General features: G+C 31.7%; 1 protein-coding gene across 3 annotated transcripts in view; it reads right to left on the bottom strand.

Annotated features, from left to right (window-relative positions):
- LOC129965436 (mucin-2-like) overlaps positions 1-24,315 on the bottom strand; it is a 336,199-nt gene that overhangs the window by 25,688 nt on the left and 286,196 nt on the right. For 2 of the 3 annotated variants that reach the window (XM_056079298.1, XM_056079297.1), the window contains exons 6-7: positions 2,742-2,888; positions 73-2,168 (exon numbers count right to left, since the gene is read on the bottom strand). In XM_056079298.1, coding sequence (XP_055935273.1) covers positions 73-2,168; positions 2,742-2,888 — 2,243 coding nt within the window. The remainder of the gene's footprint in view (positions 1-72; positions 2,169-2,741; positions 2,889-24,315) is intronic. The other variant, XM_056079299.1, reaches the window with a different exon arrangement.

The following is a 24,315-nucleotide window of genomic DNA, read 5'->3' as shown; positions in this document are numbered from 1 at the left end:
AATTAGGAAATTAATTTTATCATTAAATTTATTTTAGTACAAAAAAAAAAGCAGAATATGAATATAGCTTACTTTTGGCTCCTTAGGCACACGAGGCATATTTCTCATTGGCGAGGCCGAGTGAGAAGAATCCTCCGAGTTGTCTCCTTCATATTCCATATCAGATGGTAAAGAAGGGGGCGACATCAGTGCTTTTTCCGGTTGCAGTGGCTGCACAGGCTTGCTGTGAGATAATGAAAATTGAAATATATTCTGCTGCAGAGTCGAGCTGGCGTTCGAACTGCAAATGCTGGAAGGTGATGATGGAGGCGGTGACAAAGGACTGGTGATGGAGGATGGAGGTGTTGGAGACAGAGACGAACCTGGAAGCTCTAGAGTTCTCTTTTTGAAAGCTGGAGAGTACATTGGCAAGGTGTTACTAATGCTGGTGTTATTCCGCTCGGTTTTCCATGGAGGATCAGATAAGGATACTTGTTTTTGTATCAAAGGATACTCGGGCTTGTTATTTCTGGGTAATGACATGGTCTTGCACGTTGTTACCACAGTAATTGGTAAAGAAGCTCTTCTGGAATCTTTGGCACCTTCATTATCACTGCCGAATATCGTTGGTAAAGTCTTGCTTCCTTCGGATTGCAACGGTTTTTCAGGAATGACAAGACCTTTCAATTTGTTTAAGGGCTGCTTCCGGCTGTCGATGATAGATAAGAGACTGGACCCAGCTGCTTTCTTGCTCAGTAGATCCTCGGTATTCTTTAAATTTTTCAAGCTGTATAAACCGTAGTTATATCTTTTATTATTGGTGAGTTGGGTTTCAGGATAGGTAGAAACTATAGGTTTAGGAGGTTCAACTTCTAATTTAATAGGCAAAGGAGCATACACGCTATTTGAAAGATTATCTACCGGAGAGTTTGGTGCAAGTGAGGGAATGCTAAAAGCAGATTTCATATTGGAATTAGTGTTAATGGGTTCCTTTTCGACGGACTTTTTGGAAATATTATGTAGACTTTGCCATTTTGCGTCCCGAGAAAGAGTGCTACTTTTTCTGTCATCAGTAATAGACATTTCTGACTTTTTACTATCGGAAGTGTTTGAAGCCACTTTTATATTAGTTTCACTTCCATACCGCTGCAAATCCTTCTTCGCAGAAGTTTGATTGGCTTCCATTTCAGAAAACATAGCAATTCGGTCTTTCACACTGACAGACTTCTCGAAACGTCGGCCTGGAATAGACCATTTCGTTTCTGCCGCAGTTCTCAGACATTCCTCGCTCTTCCACTTCAGGGTAGATGCACTGTCATTGATTCTTGTAGTTAGATTGCCATTCGTAATATGAGGAGCATCGAACTTTTTTGTTGGTGAAGAAGAGCTTAAAGTGCGAGCTAAGAAATTTGCTTTCGATTCTTGACTGCTGTTGTTTTCTCGCTGCATATTGAGCAACGTTTCCTCATGGAAAGACTTAGATATAAGGAAGTTGTTTTTGGATTGTTCATTTTTTTGCTCATTTAGCAGATTTCTCGAATTTTCATCGAAGCGACGATTTGTGATCTGATCTTCATTCGTGTAAGCGTCGCCTTCACCGAAATTGGAATCTTCACCAGAGCTCGAACTTTTACTAAGAGGTGGCTTTCGATAATTAGGAACTTCAAGGCTCGTCATTTCGCCAATGGACATCTTACTTTGTTTTTGGTTATCACCCGATCTGGGAAGGGATTTTCGCGCAGGAACCGGGGGTGGTTTCTGGCGGGGAGGAATAACGGGAGGACAAATCTGAAGAGTAGATGGTAGAGGGTCGCCATCTAGATCGTCAGCAGAATCGATTGACGACGAAGCCAGACCTAAATCATCGCTTCTCTCGGCATCCGAGTCTATACCCTCGGGAGCTGAATACTGCCTCATTTGCGGAGGTTCTTCTGAAGTGAATTTCTGCAAAGTTATGTTCTGTAGCCGCGAAATGGCCGATTTGGATTGTGTTTCAGGAGAAGAGGCGACAGAATCTTCTAAGAACACGCCAGAATCGTCACAGCCAGGAGAATGGTGTTTGGAGTCTTGTTGAAAATGATCTGTAGTATCTTGGAAGGCAGACGTGTAGTCGACGCGCTGTGCGTCCGAAACAACTGGATGGTTTTGGGACCTCAGCATCTCAGATGAAGAATGCTGTGTTGATATATCTAAAGCAAAATAAAAACAAGGTATTGTCACAACATCATTAAGAAAATTAAGGCAGTTTATAATGTAATACATAACCTTATAAAAATCATTCAAACGCTACCAAATCATTTGAACTTTTATGCCAAAATGCTTCTATTACTTTATTTTCAGTAAAAATTTGAAAGCCCGGAACATCTGATTAGAAATTCAGAATACAAATAAGTTATTTCATTGTCTGATTTTCGATAAATGATGAGTAATTTATAGATGAAATTGAAAAACATATAATAATTTACACTTCAGTAGTGAATTAGAAGAAATTTTCAAGATAAAAAATAAGTAAAGACTTGTCAGAAAGAAATTATACCATTGAAAATCCTTAAAAAATTAACTTTTTAAAATTATATTTTCAAAATATGTAACTCGAGATTTTTGCACATGTCTACATTCCTGATAATGACTACAATGCATTGACGACTGCAAAATCTGCTATTAAGTCTAGACAAATCGATTTCACTCTCCCCATAAACACTGTTCTTTCGTGCGGAAATAAAAGGAGTGCCCATGCGATTTCACTGTAAGCATCCACTCACCAATGACTGGTCCAGTTTCCTCATGACTGTGGAGGGTTGGTGCAGTTGAGCCTGCTGTCGGGACATCGGGTGTCCCGGGGCCCAGCGATGTCCTCTCGTCGACAGGTGGCAGGGTTTCTTCAAGTTCGAGTGCTGTGTCTTCGCCTACTGAAGAAGAGAGAAAAATACATTAAAAATATGTTTTAAGAAAATAATGTCAAAGAGCATTTAAGCAGTTTCTAAAAATAGAAAAGAAAAGTATCGAAAAGAAATATTAAATGCAAATCCATTATGATTAATATACAAAATGCGATGCTTTACGAGTTAGGTAATCTAAGTTCATGATTTATCACAATTTCTGCTTACAATTTTGAGGCGAACACTGTAAGGCTAGCGTCGAAACAGTTTTATTTTATGAATGTGATATCTAAGCCATAAAGAAATATATAGATTTACTATCGCTACAAACAAAGTAATACTGAAGCAAGACAAAAATTTTAAAGTAAATATTTCCTTTCAAAATTATGCTCATTTTTTTAAATTTCAAAATGCTTAAATGAAGAAAATAAATGCATTTATTTATTTCATAAGTACACAAATTCACATGTAAGGACCGAAAAAAATTTACAATGTTTCATTTTTCGACAAATGCACCAGAATTCCCACATTCTAATTTTATTCAATATAGACATCCGGTTCCAGAAATAACTGTTTCAAGGAGAATGTAAAACCGCAACACACCTTTGAAAATCATGTAGAATGTAGTAGTGTGTGAAGCATGACAAGTATGCACTTAAAACATTAATGCCCATTTGTTTCTCAGGAGTATTTTATTACTTAAATAAAACATAATTATTTAATAAATCAGGATTAAATGATTTAATAAGGAATCGTGAAAGTTTACAAAATATTTGAGTTTCAGGTCTAAAGGAAATAAATAAATAAATAAAACTACCTGAAAGATAAGGATTGTGAGAAAAGCAGGTATATTAAGCTTTTTATATGTTTGTTTTCTTTTTGCCACATAATGAATTTATGACTCATTTTTCTTTTCTGCAAATCACGCTTGTCGACATTTGAACTTAAACTGTTCCGCAAATTAAATAATTACCAGACGACTCATATTTCATTTGCAAGGAGGAAAGAAAAGTAGGAAATGGTAATCTTCCCTAATTAAATTGCGCACATATTTGTCAAGGAAGAATCCTTCTCGAGATTCATGGGACAAATACTGCAGGGCAATTTGCATAAACAGAGTGAGTTAACAGCAATTACACAGACGGAGCTCTTTTCTTTTTTGTAGCAAGAGTAGCTTTAAGTCAATATTCGACTTAAAAAAGAATCGAGGCACCAAGTTTTAAATGTATAAATAAATAATAAATAATAGTTTTTAAATGTTTTCGATAATTCAAAACGCCTTTTGCTTTTATATTTTAGAACAGATGGATTGATGATGTAAATAAAATACAAGATAGTTTAAACCTAATATCTTTTAATTGTTATTAAGCGAAATTAAACTCCAAAAAGAAATGGTTTTACGCTCCAGTTAAATTTGAGAAATAAATTTAAATTAATGTGAACAATAGAAAAGATAAATTTTAAGCGCAAAAACTGTGAAAGACAAAGTGCTGAAAAACTACATAATTAAATCTTTTTTTTTTGAATAATTACTGATAAAATAATAGCTTGTTCTATTTCCTGTTTGATTTTAATTAAAGAATTTAAGAAGAAAATGGGAAATGAGTCTTATTGTATTTATAATATATGTTAAATTAACCCTTTGTCAGGCCGTGGGAAGTATGCTTCCCACCAAATTTATCAATCTTTGTATGAAATTATGTAGGTTAGCATAAGTTCAAACTAATTTTTTTAGAAAGATTTTTTTAGAAAGAAATTTAGATGTTTCAGTTCTTTATCTCACACAAAATGATGTGTCTTGGTTTGTCACTTAATTATTAATTAACCAAATTAATTAATTAATCAAATTTAATTTATCTAATAAGCTAAATGAATTCGTTTTCTTATTCTAATTTCAAGCCTAAAAATATTTTAACATAATATGACTAGAAAAAAATGGCCCTTTAAAGGGTTAAGCATCTATAATGCTAACTTCTCTCTGTAAATAACAAATTTTTTTAAATTTATTTCCCAGGAATTCACTTAAAAAGATTTCAATTGGAAAGGACCATAAATGAAAAACATATAAGAGTTAATATGAAATAATATGTTATATTATTTCACTTCAGATAGAAAAAAAAATTTAAAACACACAAATTAACAAGTATAACAAACACAGCGTCAATCAAAATTGATAGAAAGAATTTCCAACTAATACAAATATTCAGCAAAATTTAAGGAAAATCTTACATCAAAATATTTGAAGACATATTTGCTCTTATAAATTGAAGAATCCAGCATATGGAAGCATTTTAATTCTTGATATTTTTTTCTACGCGAATGATTTTTCACTATATCCCAGATTTAAGAAACAACTGACTGACATTCTAAAATGAAGAATTAAAATAAAAAGTCTCGTTTGATTAACTGAATTGTACGGGACATTTGGATCTTCTATTTTCAACCAGCTACGAACCAAAGAAGCGTGTCCGAAGCGTTTTGCTCGCACCGCTGATCTGATTACATACCTCGTATTTAGTTTCCCTGCAGACGAAAATAATTTCCGACTCATTTCACTTCCTCATATCAAATCATTTTAAAACGGCAACACATTCACCTTTTTTGGCAAAGGCATGCAGGCAGAGGGGAAAAAGAGGGGGGATGGAGAAAAATAATTCGGAAATCAAAAGCGGGGATTGCGTCGTGAGGATATGTCTCAAGGTCGATGAGTGAAACAATGGAAGGACAATCGCTTCCTCGGTCCGTTCACCTGGACAAGAACTTCTGACGGAAGTTCTCTTGTCATTTTTCGTCTCCGATCTCGAATTCTTTTAGCTGCGACCGGAACTGATGCTTTTACATTGAGGAACTATTCCGTGCACGGATGTCAGAAAAGAATGGCTAAGAAATGTCAAGCTTCTTTAAAAATAAAAGTCAACAATGGCCAATTGACCGTTTAAAGGAAACGGTGTTTTTCTTAAACCAGAATTTTGCTCAATTTTATTAATATAAGCAAAACGATGAACTTTACAATAAATATATCGATGAAAATAATATGCAAAATAAAATTAATCGATCCAGTGCAAACTAATTCATTTCATTCATTTGTCTCTTTCATTTTCAAGAGATTGATTAAAAGTAATTCAGAAAATCATTTGGACTTTAATCAGAACTCTTTAAATTATAGATTACCTGTCTAATTGGAAATCTGCAGGACAATATTAAGGTCACTGAAATTCTCCCCGGACCTACTTTATTTGCATTCTTCGATATTTTTGAATAGATATAATTAAAAATATCATTCTTACGAGAACATTTTTATTAATATCAGTTAAACAACCAATTTTTATTGAATTCCGTAACAATTATCGGGTAGATCCTAGCACAACCCACCTCTTGGCGTCTTTTTTTAATTCTCGCCAAACAAGTGGCGATAACGTCGCTAATGTGGCAACCTAGACAATTTTTTTAATTTATTTTATTTTTTATTATATTTATTTTATTTTATTAATTTATTTTTATTATTGTTTATTTATTATTTTATTTCATTATTATTTATTTATTTTATTTATTTATTATATTTATTTTATTTCATTTATTATTATTTCTGGCTTTCAAGTATCGTTTTTAAATTGAAAAATAATAATAATAACAACAAATATTCAATTAGTAGTCAACTTGGCAAGATTTCAAATAAGTCGCCAAGAGGTGGGCCCATCTAGGATTTTACCCAATTATCTGAATATAATTAACTAATGACCTCTTTTGCATTTCATTCTTCAATTTTTTAAGAAGAACAAATTTCTTTTGCCAGATATATGATGGCGAAAATATTTTTTTCGTCTGAAAGAAAACCACAAATAAAAAAAATTTAAAGCCTCCACTTTAAATATTTCTCAAAAATATCCTAATATTTGAGTTGAATGCAATTTCTTTATGTTTATTCTTACATAGTGTCTCATTTGATCATTCACTAATAAGAATTTTTTTTAAAAAAATCCGAAATATAATGCTCTGTAAGAATTTTAAAAAGAATTTAAGAGAATTTTAATACGATAAGCACATTTACCATTGCCATAGAAATGATATCGGATATTTCGCTATTCAATTTCAAAAATATAAAAAAAAAATCTTGAATTTTCAAAACAGACGACTGGATACTGGCCAAATGTATGAAATGTAACAATATGAGGATGCAATTATGAATCAACTACCATTATGTGGATCAACGTTCATTGTGTTAAATTGTGCCTGAAAGGAAACGGTTATGCACACATTGTAAAGTATATTGCTTATATTGGAATTAATAGATTTACAACAATAAAGCATATGCATCTTTTATGTGAATAGTACTTTTTCTGTAGTCCTTTAACCAATTAACTGGGGAATTTAAAGGCCCCTTTTTTAAAATAAAGTGATGACGCATATACACGTCGAACGCAATACAAATGGTTGCGTAGAAAATTTTGCAAAAAATCATAATAAAGAGAATAAGGCTTCATTTTTGTTAGATAAGAAATTACACATCGACTGTGCTAAATAAAGATTTGGATTGAATATGTATACACGTCAAACACACCTTAACTGGTTAAGAAAATGGCAGCTTTCAAAATGTGAAGATTGGAATTTGGTTCCGTTAGTTCCATATATGAAGGTGATAAATATTATTTTCAAGAAAAGTTAGTTTAATCGTTTATAAATTAAGTCAGCTATGAATTCCGTTTTTTTTAATGTTTGTTTGGCTCGGATTTAACCATTTTTAAGGCCGTGGGAAGTATGCTTCCCACCAAATTTATCAATCTTTGTATGAAATTATGTAGGTTGGCATAAATTCTGACAATATTTTTAGAAAGACAGAAACTTAGATGCTTCATTTCTTTATCTCACACAAAATGATGTGTCTTGGTTTGTCAATTATAAATTAACCAAATTAATTAATTGATCCAATTAAATTTATCTAATAAGCTAAAGGAATCCCTTTTCTTATTCTAATTTCAAGCCTAAAAATATTTTAACATAATATGACTAGAAAAATAATGGCCCTTTAAAGGGTTAATTGCAAGTTCCTTAAGAATCCTGAATCAGCAGATAATCCATATAACAGAGTTTTCTCTCCTTTTTGCGCTTAATATTCATCGCCGTGTGAATACTATTTCCTTTTGCAACAGTTAAGGAAAAATCTTGAAGTTAGTTGTAACAGACATAGAAGTAACACTGAAATGTTCAAATTAAAGTGATTGTCAAATAAATATTAATGCAAAGCGATTAAAGATTTTGGACATTCCTTTTTCCTCAGCGAAATTCATCATCTTAATTACATTAAAGAAAGCGTAGCATTTAAGAAACAACAGAATATCTTTAAAAATAATTCTAAGACCTGTGAATGAATTTAAAGTTGTAGAGCACATTTAATGTCAAATCAAGAAATTCTAACTAAATTTAGTAATAAAGAGGTCAACATGGCAGTCTTAGTTGCGTGAAGTTTTTATTTTCTTTAATGAAAAAGGTGTTAGTCATGTCGCTTGGATATCATATGGCTAGTTGCTTTGTATACAAACAACAGAAAGACGACTACTGCTTAGGGAAAAAAAAATTCCTCCTAAAATATCTCGACCGTCGTCGTCGGTTGACCTCAACACAATTAACCATACTTGCGTATAATTACAGAGATGCTTGGACCAGCCTCGTTAATAAAATGTTTGATAAAAGAGAAACACAATGTTTATGGTCTAGTTCTGCAATGACATAAGATTATGAAACTCACAAGACTATCGCTTGGAATAGTCAACGATCCATTCCAAGGCGATATTTGAATTGTTCCACTCTCTTAATTCACTTGATTTTTTTATGGCAGCAATGTATATAAATTTTTTTTATAAGCTCTGTTTATTGTACATTGGTCGTCATCTCTAAACACGCATCAGTCTGAAATAAAACTTAATCAAATCAAGCTGTTCCCCATGACTAGATTTTTTTCCATCAGCTGTTATTTTTTGTCAACCTATTAACCTCTTTGGGCAAAGTTTTACATCAAACTCAGAAGTAATAAATAATAAAAAAGGACATCAACGCAATCTGGGAAGATAATGAATTTTCACTTACACAATTAATACCCAGTTTATTCAATCGATACAAAAAATAAATATTAAAGAAGAAAAAAAACTTAGCCTTTAACGCTTTACGGAAAAAGTATAAAAGTGATTTTCATTTCGATTTCCATATCATCTGAAAATTCATTTCAGTGAAAAGTTAGTTTGGATTTATTGCAGAGTAAACAAATAAAGATATCTGAATTTTTTTTATATAACTTTTCGCACAGTGTAACATCACATTGAGTCAGTTCATATTCACGTGACACACGTCAAAGGAGGCTTCCCGATTCAGTCTTGAACCTATTGTGTGCATTTGGCAGGAAGGAAAAAGCTTCGTAACACAGCGTTCATGTCCAATTGCACACACTATTAAGATTTCGCCAATCGCCAATCGAATCGCCAATCACATTAACGAAAGTCTGAAGATTTCATTTAAGGATGTATTCATAAGCAATAATGGCTTTATGCACGAAAGGCATTACTTTAAATACGTTACTCGAATGGAAGTGAAAACAATTTAACATTTCCGAGAAGCAGTAGATATTCTTCTAATTGATGTATTTTCATAGAGTTGGAATTTGTTAAATTCCTATGAAGAAAATACTTTCGCTTATCGAAAAGAAAAAAAAGAATTAAATGATGAAAAACAAAGAAAAAGTTCTATGTGTATATTTGCGAATAAAAATAATTTTGGGATTAGGCTTATATACTTTTCAGTATATAAGCCTAACTACTGAAATAAGCTTATATATAAAACAAATCAGCCTATTTATTTATCCATACTTACATTATTTCAAATTACAAATAAGCAAATAAAAATGTTTCATATTATTAATGTAGATCTGTTGCGAAATATTAATAATATTTGAAATTTAAAGCTCAGAGAAACTGATTTGCTTAGAGTTATGACATTGATTGATTTAACTTATAGGCGCTGATTCATGCTTTAATAAATTCTTAGGCTCTCAAAAAAATTTGGCAAATGATATCATTGATGTAATATTATCCCAAGGAAGCCACTGCTTTTCTTGCTAAAGAGTATGAATTTGCAAAATACCGCTTTGATGATAGAGACAAATTATGAAATTGTTTGAAAATGAGAATTCTTAGTACTTTTATTGCTTGGTCCAAAACATTTCCCACTGCATAGGATGGTGCGCACGATTAATAAAATTACTTCATGATGACGGAAGACCAGAAAGAGTAATTTTCTCAGAACAATCCGCTGAAATATTCGAATCTAACCATTCTGTTTGCCAAAGACTTAAGTAAACAGTGTAATCACCCGAGCATTGATTTCTAAATATAACAGCGCTTATACGAGGAGACACCCGTTTTGGTACTGTTATTATTACTTAACAAGACCTGATTTGAGTAAAAGACTCAGAATAAAACCCTTTATTTTCGGCCATACCTCTTTATCTAAAGAGGAACGACCGCCAACCGTCTCTATCGCTTCTTTCCGATGACGAAAATCCTCGTATGCGTAAAAAATCGCATCTAAAAATACTTGGGATAACAATCGTCGATTTGCATGCCGTTTTCATTTTCACTCTCTTTGTTGTGCAAAGTGTCGATCGGAGCGGGGGACGAAACCGGCGTATTTTTAGAGGATTAGAGTGGGCGAAACAAAAGAAATGCAAACAATGGCCGACCTTAATCCCGGATCAGGGGGACGAAACTGTTGCCTGCTGGACAGCTGACCAAACAGGGGAGATTTTTTACACCGATTGGAATGGTGCTTACAGGACATGAGCCAGAAAACGCAGAGACGGAAAACTATAACACTGTGACAAAGCGAACAAAATAAATTACTTTACAGAACTGAAAGTTAACATGTGAAAGATGAAACATTATTTCTGAGGCTCCGCGATGAAGATTCTCATCATTAAGCATCATGTACAGAACTCTCAGACCGCTTTTGCCATTGTAAAATTGAGAGATAATAACAGAACTGAAATTTATTATTATTTGTTGACTCAAAATACCCCTCCCCCCCCCCAAAAAAAAAAAGATTAACTAAGACTACTATTTCACTGCATACCAGAATTCATACTACTCAATCTGAAATTTACTGCTTAAGATTTTTATTGAGAAAACTAATCATTCACCTAAAGTAAAGCACGGGAAAATTGTCGGAATATAACACCATAAAGGATATTTATAATTACACCGAATTCGATAAGTATGTCTATCCAAAAATTTTATAATATCCCATAAAACGGTTCTGAGAGGCGAATTTTCTTTAATTGAATATGTTCTGATGGGAAACTACACTAATTATTAGCAAAAACATAAAAATGGCAGGTATCCCGTGTGCATTAAATATCCGCTTCTGTGATTGAATTTCTGGGAAATAAAACAACTTTCATAACTACTCAGAAAAGCGATGACGTTGTCTAAATTTTAAGGAAGAAGAAAATTCATGCGTGATGTATTAATAAAAAATCATTCTTAAGGAAACATAGACAGGCCTACCTTTCAAAACCATTGCGCAGACGAATAATTCCAGTTAAAATATGACATAAAAGACAACTGCCATATAAAGATATCGAATTCTTGCAGCAGATTTTTTTGCTCAAAGTAATTTTCCCTTTTGTCTCCCATTTTATTCAATCTTACACAAATAAAGGATCTTAAAGTTGGACTGACACTTCAGGAAATTTATGAGGAAAGAGTAATGAACGAAAAAAGAAGAGATTATTCCACTGAATGCAAACAATTTGGTATCTTTAAAACATGTGCTGAGAATTATAATGATTATATTCGCGCGCCCACTTTAAAAACACTAAAAGTATGATAGTAGTTACACAACAATAATTGACTGAATTCCTTTCTACCCGTCTACTTTCACACAAAAAAAGTATATGTAAAGAATAGTTGAAATCGAATATTTACTGTTTCAAACAATGTTTTTAATGAAAGAGAATAATATTAAATTTAAAAATAGCAGCTTTTACATATATATATTCCCTGTAACTGATATTTTTTCTAGAATTCCAATCGTGATGAAAATAAAAAGCTACATTCACACTTCAAATTTATTAAAAATAATATAATAATAATAATTTATAATAATAATAAAAAAACTCTTTCCATTAATTCTAATTTTTTTTTTCACATCAGTTACAAAAACCACTTCCAATCTAACGATTCTTCGAGCTCATTCATCTCTTCTGCACAGGCGCAGAAATAGGGTCCTGCGACCCATAGGCCTGGGGGTCAAGAGACAACAATAGCACTCTTTTCTCCGCTGTTCTTCTATCTGTCGATTATCGGGGCATCTTCCTCCCACTCTTTTCTTGTGAGATGCGGAGTTCTCTTTTGTCGACCTTCGGGGAGAGGAAGAGAGAGGAACCAACGACCCTGGATTTCAGTTCAGCGATGGTTTAACTCATCAAAGTTTTGTACTTCCATTCGCTTCGTAGTTGACAAATAATACTTACTATAACAAAGGATACAAGAAGGTTCTATATTTCTTCATAATCTTTAATTTTTATCACGAAAAATGGACGACGATTTTACAACTATTTCGAAAGAAAATAATTAGCTTTAATAGAAAGAAAATGATAACACGAAATTGTTTCCATCGTATGCAAATATCTATCATACTTGTTACTATATGGGGGAAATAATATTGGTGTTTTTCAAAAAATTATACACTAATTCCAAATAGAAGATTAGTTGACAATTAGAGACTATTGGAAAATTTAAAGAAAAAGTTAAGTTAAAAGTTTAAAAAAGTTAAATTAAAGTAAGCAAAGGTATTTATGTAAAATTTTGGTCAGTTGTCTCGGACAGTTAAATATAAAATGTTATATTAATACTATCTTTTTTGTTTTTACAGTCTGGAAATGATTTAGAAATTCGAATTATAAATTTAAAGATATGTCAGAGTAAAAAACAGAACGGGCTTCAAAAATTTCAATTGTATTTATACAAATCACAGAAAATGCAAGAAAGTCAACTCACAGCCATATAAGATATTGTCTAAATTTTATATTCCCATTCTGAATTAAATTAATATTTCTCGTCCAACTATGTGGAATGAAGAAATATAGAAAATTAAAATAACTAGTGAAAAAAAGAATATTATTATGTATTTCAAAATTATGATGTGTATTTCCAAAAGCTTTTTGATTCGTCGAACTGAAATGTTAAGCTCATGAAACCCAACCAAACGAGACAAATTTAATTTGCAAAGATTTTACTCTCGAACTCTTGAGCATCAGATCGATGTCTTTAAGTACGAGCAGGTAATTTCGAAATATCGAAGGCGCGTTCCCTCCAGCGGGGAGACGGATTCCGTGGAAGAAAGAGTTGAGCCTGAGAAGGATCGCTGACCTGCTGTCCGGTTAGACGAGTTTCCTCTAATGGCCTTGCACTTCCCCGCCAGGTAGAGCACCCCCTGCGCCGTCTCGCTCAATACACATTTAATCACAGAGCCCAACTCTGCATCCACTTGGGAGAGCGAAGTTCGTGTGACACTCCAAATTGCTTGGAAGATGCCTTTGTCCGGAATAGATCACCCTAAATTAATTCATCTAATAGGTACTATACGCAACGATCCAATACAATCTTATTTTAATAATGAAATTTAAAAAATTAAGATTCGAAAACACACATAATGTATTTACCGAATTCAGAATTAAATACTTTACGCTGTTCTGTTCTAGAAAGAAAGCGCATTATTGCATTTCAATTAAAAATGAAGTATTTATTAAGAAATATTTTTTTTAATCATGAATCTTAAAATAAAAAATTTACTGCTTTCAATCCGGTCTTACTATTATGTGACTTTAGGCGACCACCTAAGGGCGCCATTACGATGGAGTGTTCGTCCATCAAATGAAAGTTTCGTTTATCCGCCAGATTTTTGATCTTCATAATACATCTTCTTTACCAACCTGAGTTAAATTCTAATTACAAATGTATTACTAATATAATGAATCATTGATGTTTAAAATGAATGCTACTGAATAATAGTTAACATTATTTTTCCTTTCAGCTAAAATTTGAAAGTTTCCTTAGTTAAAAAACAAAACATTTTTTTCATCAAATTTGTTTATGTTCGGATATGAAATAAATATATAAGAGTTTTGGTAAAGGATCCATACATTTTTCTTTGCCTAGTAATATCAATTGCCTTGCAACATTCGGTATTAATTGTTCCTGTGAACAAATTTGAAGGAAAAATATCAGAATTCTTTAAATAGGATAGAGAATATGAATATTTTCTTTTTTATATCGCATCATTTTCAACGCTTTTTCCGATTGAGTGACTTAAAGTGTTTACTTTAAACCATCATTCGACTATTGCGTTATTATGTAAGTAATTTCAAGATTCATTATTAAAACAATTATCAAAAATTCCCCATTAAGTATAAAAATTTCTTATATAACCTCACAAAATAGCTTCTGTGGCAAGGAGAAAAGCTTGGAGGTCAGTAGCAGTTTTTCACGCGATGCTGAATTATAAAGAGCACACAAGATAAATGAGACTTATTGTGATTTTGATTCATTTTGCTGCAGAAATGTAACTCCATTCCAGTATACATTGTCCAATCAGCTTCTTCATTTTTCATGTTGATTTGTGGGAATGAAACAATTTTTTACGCTAAGAGTGCTCAATAGTGCTTCGGTTCATCACAAGTAATGGAAATGAGGGAGATACCTCTAATCGTCCTTTGTTGTGGATCGCTTTCGGATGCAGAATTCTGTAATAAATTATATGGGCGGAGTCCTTTCTTTCTTCTTACATAATGTATACATTATACGCGCTATTATAAACAGTACAAAGAAGAGCAGGCTCTTCAATCGCAACATTCTATTCTCAACAAAGCAATTATTTCAACAAAAGGTTGTAATTACATAATGTAATTAAATATTGTAACCACACGAAAATCATGCTGTCCGCAAATATGGCAAATAGTGTGGTTTTATTCTAAATATTATCTATGTGTTATTCCGTTAATGGCAAGTATATGTTAGAGTAATGTGCGTTGCATAAAAAATAAAACTAATTCGATATCATTTTGATTAAATTTTAAAATTCAGATTTCAGTACCGTTGCGAAGCATGTAAATATCCAAACCAAATTCTTTGCTTGGAAAAATATGGAAAAAGTTGTATCATGCATAAAATATTAAGGATTAAAAAATTATGAAAACAAATATGCTACGCAATACCATCTCTACTAATGTTAAAGAAGAATGTTTGTTTCTTGGCACTTTCCATGTAAGACCATTTGATACAGAATTACCAAATTTGGTTCAAATATATTTTAATGGTGGTAATGAACACCTCAGAGCGACTTCTTGAAAGTTTAATTAGAATTTTAATTAAAAATACTATTGGCATTAATTTCAAAAGATATTTTTAATTAAAAAAACAACTTTATACCATTTTAATTTTTTTTTAATTATCTTCTTCATGATAACAATTTATTTAACGTGTAATACTTTGGAGAATTTTGACTAAAATACATTTTTTTTGCATAATTTTTAGAATTACATTTTATTTATTCAAATATTTAATTCATTGACTATTTTGTATTATTGAAAATTAAGAAAAGGTTTTAGTATCTTTTCTTTTTAGTAAAAAGAAAAGGAAATTAAAGTATCGACATATTGTATGGAAAATCGACTGCAATTGGAAGATATATCACCTGGCCAGTTTAATGGCACAATAAGACCTGAATCTATTAAAATGGTTCATATACACAATAATAAGGATAAGCCTATTAAAATAACAAAATTCTAAAGTCTAACACAATTTGATGTTTAAAAATGCTTCCTTGAGGGAATCATGAACAAAATAAAAACTAGGCACAAGAAATTAAGTTGAAATTAAACATAAATAATATTTCCGATAAACCAAATGATCAGTTTGTAAAGAATACAAAAGAGATTCCATAAATAACTTTGCTAGTATAAAAGGCCATATTAAAACATAACCATATATGTGGATATTTTTTCCTAGAATTATTATATAAAATATGACATTTTTAAATGTTCAGCCGTATTTAAAGGATAGTTATTCACTTTTCATAATGCAAATGAAAAGATTTGTTTCAAGTATTAACTCAGTTGTGCAATTCATTTCTGAATCTCCTTGCAAATTCATAAACCAGATATAAAACTTTCACTTCCTTAAGAAATACGGAATTCAGCGTTTCTTTTTTGCAAGAAAGAGTCTGTCCTATAATTATTCTAGAAAGCACGTTGCATTTCATATTCACTTTTACAATCTGTATGATTGCAATTATACGGTTGAAAACGGGCGGTATATCCGAAGCTTACATAGGCTAATCATATATACTAAAAAAAAAACTGTTTCCAAAGAATTTACAAATCGATCATCTTTTACGTGAGAGAATGCTCCCATTCTTTCCGTTCTTCTGTTGACTAGACTGGAAAGCATGCATCACCATATGTCGCAATGACACGAAAGTGGCAGTAAAAAAAGCCTTTTCCTGCCACTGCGGGTGCTCTCGCCGACAGATTTCGGGTGGGAACTGGAACAAACTCCTCAAAAAGTGGAATTACGCGGAAACAAACGACGGTTTCTATTTTCCATAATTTGGAAGCAAGAGAAAGTGGTGACATATCACCAGAAGTAGATGTCACGTCAACTGATCGAAGCAGAATTTTTGAAACCGGTTACTCTTTTTAAATAAAGATTAAAATTTGTAAAAAATGCAAATTATTTTGAAAAAAAAAAAAAAGTGGATATGTTTCAAATACCAATAGACGCAATTACGTTACTACACTAAAGAAGGAATTATTATTAAAAAAAAGTTAAAACTGTTTGTTTAAAAATTGTGAAATAATTTGTAAAATAAATAATTGTGTAAGACTCCCCTAAAGATTAAATCAAATAAACACGAAAAATTGGAATGTTTTCATTTTCCAATTTCTTAATTAACTCGCAGTTTATGTTTGAATTAGGAAATGAAATGAATAAACAGTTTTATTGCAGTATGTAATACTGTTCGTTTCAGGATTTTGTGAGTAGCACATTTTGACGCTTACACTTCGCTAAAGGGGGTTAGAAAGGTGAGTAGTTATTACGCCTTCTAATTCCGCGAATGATTTGAGTTCACCCTATTGCTAAATGTAAACATCACATTTAATCTTTCTTCTCACACCTTTTTTTGACGATATAAACGAATCCTGACGCATGAGCAAAAGCGCGGTGAGTTTCGGAATTCCAGAATGAACAGTAAATGATAAAAAAAAGAATCTCATTAGAGATTTGCATTTAAAGAAATATTTTTTTAAAATGCAGTTACAACTTTAATCGCAATTTTTCATAATAATCGTTAATAAATTTATACTATACTATTTTTAATGTTCTGCATATTTTATATCGAAAATATTTCTTTTCATAGTAATTTTGGATCTCGTAAGATTTCACCGACTATAAATTTTCTTTCAAATGAAGCTGAGACAAAACCTTTTACTTTATTTCTTTAAAACTCAAAATTTTTATAGATAATTTAGAAATGGTGTTCTGTGCAAGAAATGACAAAAGTACACATTTGTAGCAAGGTTAATAGTATTAATAAGGAATTATTTTAGCATGCCGTTCTTATCATACAGAATTAAATGCAAAAGGAAAACAATTTTTAAAATATGAATTCAGTAATTAAAAAACACAGAAGTTATTTTAAAATAGTATCGTATTATTCTATGTAAAGTGGGAATTATTTTAAATTCTTCTCATGCTAAAAATGAAATATTTTTTTTTATAAACTTGAAAGGGAATAAATTATTGTCTCTCATTGACGTTCAAAGCAACGAAAGCTGCTGAAATTCCCCGCAGAAGAATCAACAATTGTACAACCGGCATCATTTTAAAAGACACAATTTGATTGGATTAAAATTATAAATAATTGTGTCAAAAAATTATAAATAATTGTGTCAAAAAAATTAAAAATAATTGTGTCATAATCAAAACGGACGACAATAGCTTTAGAAAGGGGCTGGAAATTAGTAAGTCATCTTATGATAATTTTCTAGGTACTGAAAGTATCATTGATAATAAAGTTATTTTATAGTAACATGACATGTACAAAATATGCCATTCCAATTCAATTTTGAAATTCATAACGCTTCTTACAGAAGAAGAAAATGCCAGACAAGAATTATCTTCAAAATTTTTTGATGGTATAAATAACCAGTTAGTCAAGACAGGAATATTTTTTACATAACATATTTTTTTTTCCCCCAAGCTGATTACATATTTAGGAGCACTGAACGTGCTAAAGACCGAAAACAGCTTGCAGTAAAAATAAACATTCTATCAAAAATCATGACTTTTTTTGTTTGTTTTTGTCAAAAACCCTTGTAATAAAAGTGCAAATTGACCTTGTATGAGAAAGTTCAGTGAAGGTTAGAGCAAGCTGAGTATATCTTATTTTTATCACCAGTATCTCCCCCCCCCCGAAAAAAAAACAGTATCCAATCCCGAATTACAGAGAAAGGGGAGGCCATCTTAACCAATGTGGAGAGAAGTCACGGTTTGTTGTTCGCTGTTGCCACCAATTTCCGCATTTCATCGACGATAATGATCCCCGGAACTCGTCCTTGTTTCGGGGCTCTTCTGGTTCTCCTGCCAAGAAGTCGATTTTCACCCAATTCCACACAGAATTTCAGACAAAAACAATGCAATGAGACAAAACCGAACAGACCACGAGGCGGCAGTCCTTTTCCGGTGATTCTGCCTTTTAATTCAAAAAATGCCGACACCCTTCAGAACTGGAAGGATATCAGCTGTCTACTTCCTGCACAGATCAATCTCTGTTCATTAGTTATTTATTTTCGAAGGGGGTGGCATGCGGGAATCAGGTATTCTAACCTCTAAATTGTATTGGTTTTCAGACAAAACTATGCATCCGGTTTTGTGGCATTTTTTTTACGTTTAAAGCATGATCTCGACTAAGTAGATTTTCCCACAGATTTGAGATTCAAAAATCATTGAAGTGTCGCAGTCTACATTTTGAGACAAAATATCGATAGACTTTTTTCTTTTCATTTTATCATTTCGTGAGATTTCCAGTCTGATTCTTAGTTTGGTAAATCTGAAAATGAGGTCACAACTATTTTTGAAATCTTCTCATAAATTCCTTTACATTAAAAAAAGTATTTCTGAAAGGTAGAAAATTCATTTGCTATCGTGATGTCTATTATTATCACAATATTTATAAATATATAAAGCTAAAGGATAATAATTATGCGTTATTTAAGGTCCAACATAAATTTCATAGCTGCCGATTTTCTCAAGAGAGTTGTGGAGGCTTATAGGCCACAATAGGAACTTCTTGATCCGAAATAGATTTCAGATAAAGTTTATTATTATTATTATTTCAGATTATTAAAAACAATCTTGACAAACAAATTCTATTCTAATTGTTTTTTAATGGATATAATGCCGAAATTTAAGCTCCTTCAATATAAAATGGAAAAAAAAATTGGAATTGCCAGCAGACATATAGTAATTATTTTATGATGACATTGCAAAATAATATTTGATATTACAAAAAAAATATTAATTTCATAATGTCGGGGTCATTAGTATATAATTTCGAATTTTTATTTGATTAATATTCTGTGTTATCTGCAATATTAATGCACCTATTTAAAGTAATATTCAAACAGATAAGCAACTAATATAACATTTTAGATAAGAAATTTCTCTTTCCTTTATTTTTAAAGATAAAATCTAGGAAATTGACATGAAACTCTTTAAGCGATTTGGAAGCAACAGACTGATTTACATTCCTTAAGATATTATCTAAAGAATGGTAAATATAAAGATACACTTTTCAGTCAGTGGAGAGAGAACTTCAAAAACATCTATTTGTAATTCCAGAGGCACTCTTTCTGAATAAAATGATGCTTTAATACAATTTAATAGCAGAAACTCTGGTTTATTAAATGTATCTTACAATCTGCGTTCATGCTATGATTTCTTCAGATCTTAAATCAGATAAAAATGTATTTAAGTTTACTATAGTTTTCTAAACTTGATCAGAAGATGATAAAATTCTTTAAATCTAATATTCATAACAGTTGTAAAACAGGTTTAACAACAAACAACCATGTCATTTTAGTTATCCCCTGTTAGGTAGAATTACAAATAATCACGTTTCCGACTTTCATAGAATGAACGAACGACGATCATTATCTGAAGGCAGCAGTTATCTTCTAGCAGCTAAACTATAAGAAGCGTTACGGCAGGAAAAAGGGAAAATTTTCCAAAAATTAGCTGATTTGAGCAATTGCGACATTTATATTTTAAAATGATGCTAAAATGTATTGTTACTAACACATTAAAGATAGGATATTTCAAAGATTAGAGAACATGAGGGAAATTTGCTTGTAATTCACATAAGATTTCCTACTTTTTTTTTTAAAAAAAACATTATTTGTATTGTATTATAAAAGATTCTTAATACTATTTGTTTCAATATCCTGAGACGACCACTTTTCGACGATTTTATCTCATTAAGGGATGAGACGCCGAAGGCTGCACGCATTTCCGGAATTTACTTTTTAGTTAAATGTAAACCTTTCCTCCTTTCATCTTTCCTCTCATTCTTATTTTGTCAAATTAAACCCATACTAACACATGCGCAAAAGTGCGGAGGGTTTTAGAATCCGTTAGAAACAATATATGCCTTCGCAACACATGAAATAATTTCCCTAATAACTATTAACTTCAACTTATAATTGTAGAGAATTGAAAAATAAAGGTTTGAAACTAAAATAAAATATTTTCGATATGTGCCTGAAGTTTGAATTCAAATTGCAAAACGATGAAAAATACATTTTTTTTCTCCTTCCTTGTGAAAAGTACTGTTAGCTTAATATTTTTTTAAGCCAAACCTCTAATTTACATCGTAACCATTTATAATTACTAAACAGAGATACTAGAAAATAATTATTAAGAAATAAGTCAAGCCATAAACGTAAAACTTTTTTTTATCTGTATAATGATGGATCAAAAAGTTTTCATCAATTTGAATATGCCGGAAAAAGCAAAAAATATCATACATAAATGTATAATGTTTGCAAGAATAAGGAAGTAAAAAGAATATAAAAAGAAAGCATATAAATAGTTCAGCGGAGAGTTCTTTAAAAAATTGGAATTAATGAGAAACTGCGAAATTGAAAATGGTTTTCATCAGAGAGAATAAATATATACAAGAAACATTTCCTGTGATTTTAAATACCAAACTATAAGTCACAATGTTGTATAAATTACATGCTTTTCAATGGACTTCCAAACACTCCTACCGTCAAAATCCGTGAGAAGAATTCAAGACCAATTACAATTATTAAAGTTAGATTTGAAAGGAAATTTTCATTGTTTACAGGGCGTCTGTGGCAGAGCAGATATAATTTTGATAGAGAAGTTTTTTTGTTATTTACACCCCTCCAATCATCCGCTTTTAAAATGACGTTTAAATGACTTTCAACTCTTTTGCCATTATAAAAACGTGCAGCATATTTTTGCAAGGAACACGTGTATATTAAAGCAGAGATATTAACAAAATACTCAAAGGAAACACGTCGGTGGGAATAATTATGTTAATCTGTATAATCAGCTACGTTTTATGCGAGAAAATATTTAAATCTCGCTTATTAGACAAGAGAAAAATCCGAATGTGGTTATTTTAAATTATGTTTAATGTTAGAAACCTCCGCATTTTTAAGAATACAAATAGTTTTTCCCTTTGTATTAAAAAGCAAAAATGGTAAGTTTTAAGTGAAAAGTTAATCGATTCAAAAACTGCCACCTTAGAACGATGTTACACCTACTTCGTTCTAAATCAAATCTTTATTTTAATTTCAGCCCGACTTTTGACGTACGAAATGTTTTTTTTTTTTTATTGTATGCTCAATATGTATTTTTTAAAGCGATTTACCTTTAAAAAATATTATAGTCAACTAAAAACGGTTTTATAATATATCTTTAAGCTTAATATCTTTATTTAAATATCTTTTTTCGACTTCAAAAAAATATTATAGTTACCTAAAGACATCTTTACAATGAAATAGAGATTAAAAGTAATAATTAGTATGTAAGTGAATAACTAGAAAATTATAACCGGTAAACCGGTATCCTCTTTCATTGAGTAAGTAGGTAGTGCCGGCGTCCTGGCATAGGGGTAGCGCGTCTTCCCCGTGATCTAGGCGTCCCGGGTTCGAGTCCCGGTTTGGGCATGATTATTCTACCTGTGAGATGTGTGAATGTGCCCTTCTGTAAAAAGAGGTTGTGCAAGCGAATGAGTGATGCGTGAGTAGTTAAGTCGTACTCTTGGCCCAAGATGGCTCTACGATAAAAAAACAAGAGGCGCTCCCCCTTATGCTGTCTTCGAACAGCGGGCTTGTCCGTGGCAAGTGCCATAAGAAACAACAACAACAAATAGGTAGTGAGTTTAATCATTTCACATTCAATCGTCACTTTGTACCTTACATATTATAAAGTTACTACTATTTCGTCCTATTATAAGAAAAATCCCAATATCAGTAACACATGTAAGTGTAGTAAAACTTAGTCGAGTGGGCATTAGAAATGGACAGCACATAAAAATTCATCACCGGGTTTCGAAAATCATGTATAGATAAATGAGAGAAAGAGAGCTGTTTTAAAATCAAGAATCGTTTATTTTTATCGAATAAACTTTATCTGTAATTTTTTTTTTCCATTTAAAGGATAGAAAAATTAAATTATTTTTTCCTCTTCAGAAAGCCAACTAATTACATTTGCATACAATTTTTAAAAACTTCAAAATATCTGGAAATATGCAAGACAAATTTTCAATTTTTGCAATATTTATTAAAAACAATTTACCCTAGAATTGACTAGTTAGGAAGATATTTTTCTCTTTAAAAGCGCCCACAAGAGAGAATTAATATAAATAAATTGATAAATATATAATTCATATAATTATATCCTTTCTGACATACATTTCCCTCTGTCAGCCGTTCACAACTATTAACTATTGAATACTAAATATCTTGGACATTTAAATTAATAAAAATAAAGAACGCCTTAAAATTGTTTTCATTTGATGATTTGAATGGCCAGCTGAATTCACACAATAATTCCTTCAATTGGTTATTTCACCATCTCAGAAAAAAGTTCTGTTTCGAGCTTGCTGCTGACAAACGTAACACCGTTTCGAATTACTTGAGAGTAAATAAAACAAAATTTTGTTCAGGGTATGCCATAAACAACCGCTTATCTTGTAACATCCATGGTATCTTACAATAACCATAATCCATGCATAAATTTTCGTCCAAAGAAGGCAGTCTGTCATCGAGAAGAAGAAAGACAATTAATATATTTTTTTTCTTCACCTCTCCCAGCCAACCACAAGAGTAAACACATCAGCCCTCATTTCACGTTCGTTTCACGCACAATAGGGAACAACATAGCTTGAAGAAAAGATAACTCAATATTCCGCGCCGCTAACCATTCGATGAGATAGCCTTGACGCCCAGATAATTTAAATATGAATTAAAATATCTTTTAATCGAGTTTCTCAACCCTTTGACGAGTGGAATGGCTAGCCCATTCCCCCATTGTACGCATTCACTAGAGACAACTGCAAACATTGTTGTTGCTGTCTGAATGCCAGTGGACGCCCAAACCCTCGATTCAGGCATCAGCTGGACGCCGGACTATTCAAGGATTTTTTTGCCTGCAAGCTCTTTTTGCTTTCTTTAGAACGAAACTGCTTATTAAAATGTCACTAAGGATTAAATTAGCATAAAGATCGCAAGAGTCACAGAGAAGTGCAATTCTCACTCGTATGTTTTGCAATTCTTTTGTAAATACTCAAATGACATCATTAAACAGAATATGAAGGAAATTAAATGATTGTAATTTTTAATTTTATTTATCACTAAAAGAAAGATTACAGTGTAATTATAAGCGCAGGTAAATCTTGCTAGACCGACGACTAGAAACTGCTGCTTATATTAAAAAGTTTAAAGCAAAGAGAATCTCCAGTACAATATCCATTCTGGTTATAATATCATTGTTTTAGTGCATATCGAGGTTATAGCTGGAGTGAAAACTGATAGTTATCTTCTTCATTTCTATAGCCTTGTTTTCTAACACAGGAGTAGGTTAAAATAGTATTAGCAATAAGTTAGTAATAATTAACATAAGAATTTAAAGGAAAAAAAGATGAAGAATGCGAAATCGCAGAACTTGATGAAATTAACTAATTAAGTATTAAATTTAGTTTATTTAAAACAGGTTTTAATGACGTCAAACTCGAAAAAGCAATTTACTAGACTGTAGCGATTTCTTCCATCCTCCGTAAATGGTTTGAAAAATGAGTCATCAGAAATAATTTGTTAAGA

This window comes from Argiope bruennichi, chromosome 4, assembly GCF_947563725.1.
Source record: "Argiope bruennichi chromosome 4, qqArgBrue1.1, whole genome shotgun sequence".
NCBI classification, from domain to species: domain Eukaryota; kingdom Metazoa; phylum Arthropoda; class Arachnida; order Araneae; family Araneidae; genus Argiope; species Argiope bruennichi.
Note: the sequence above shows the minus strand (reverse complement) of the source record. Positions and strands in the feature narration are given on the sequence as shown.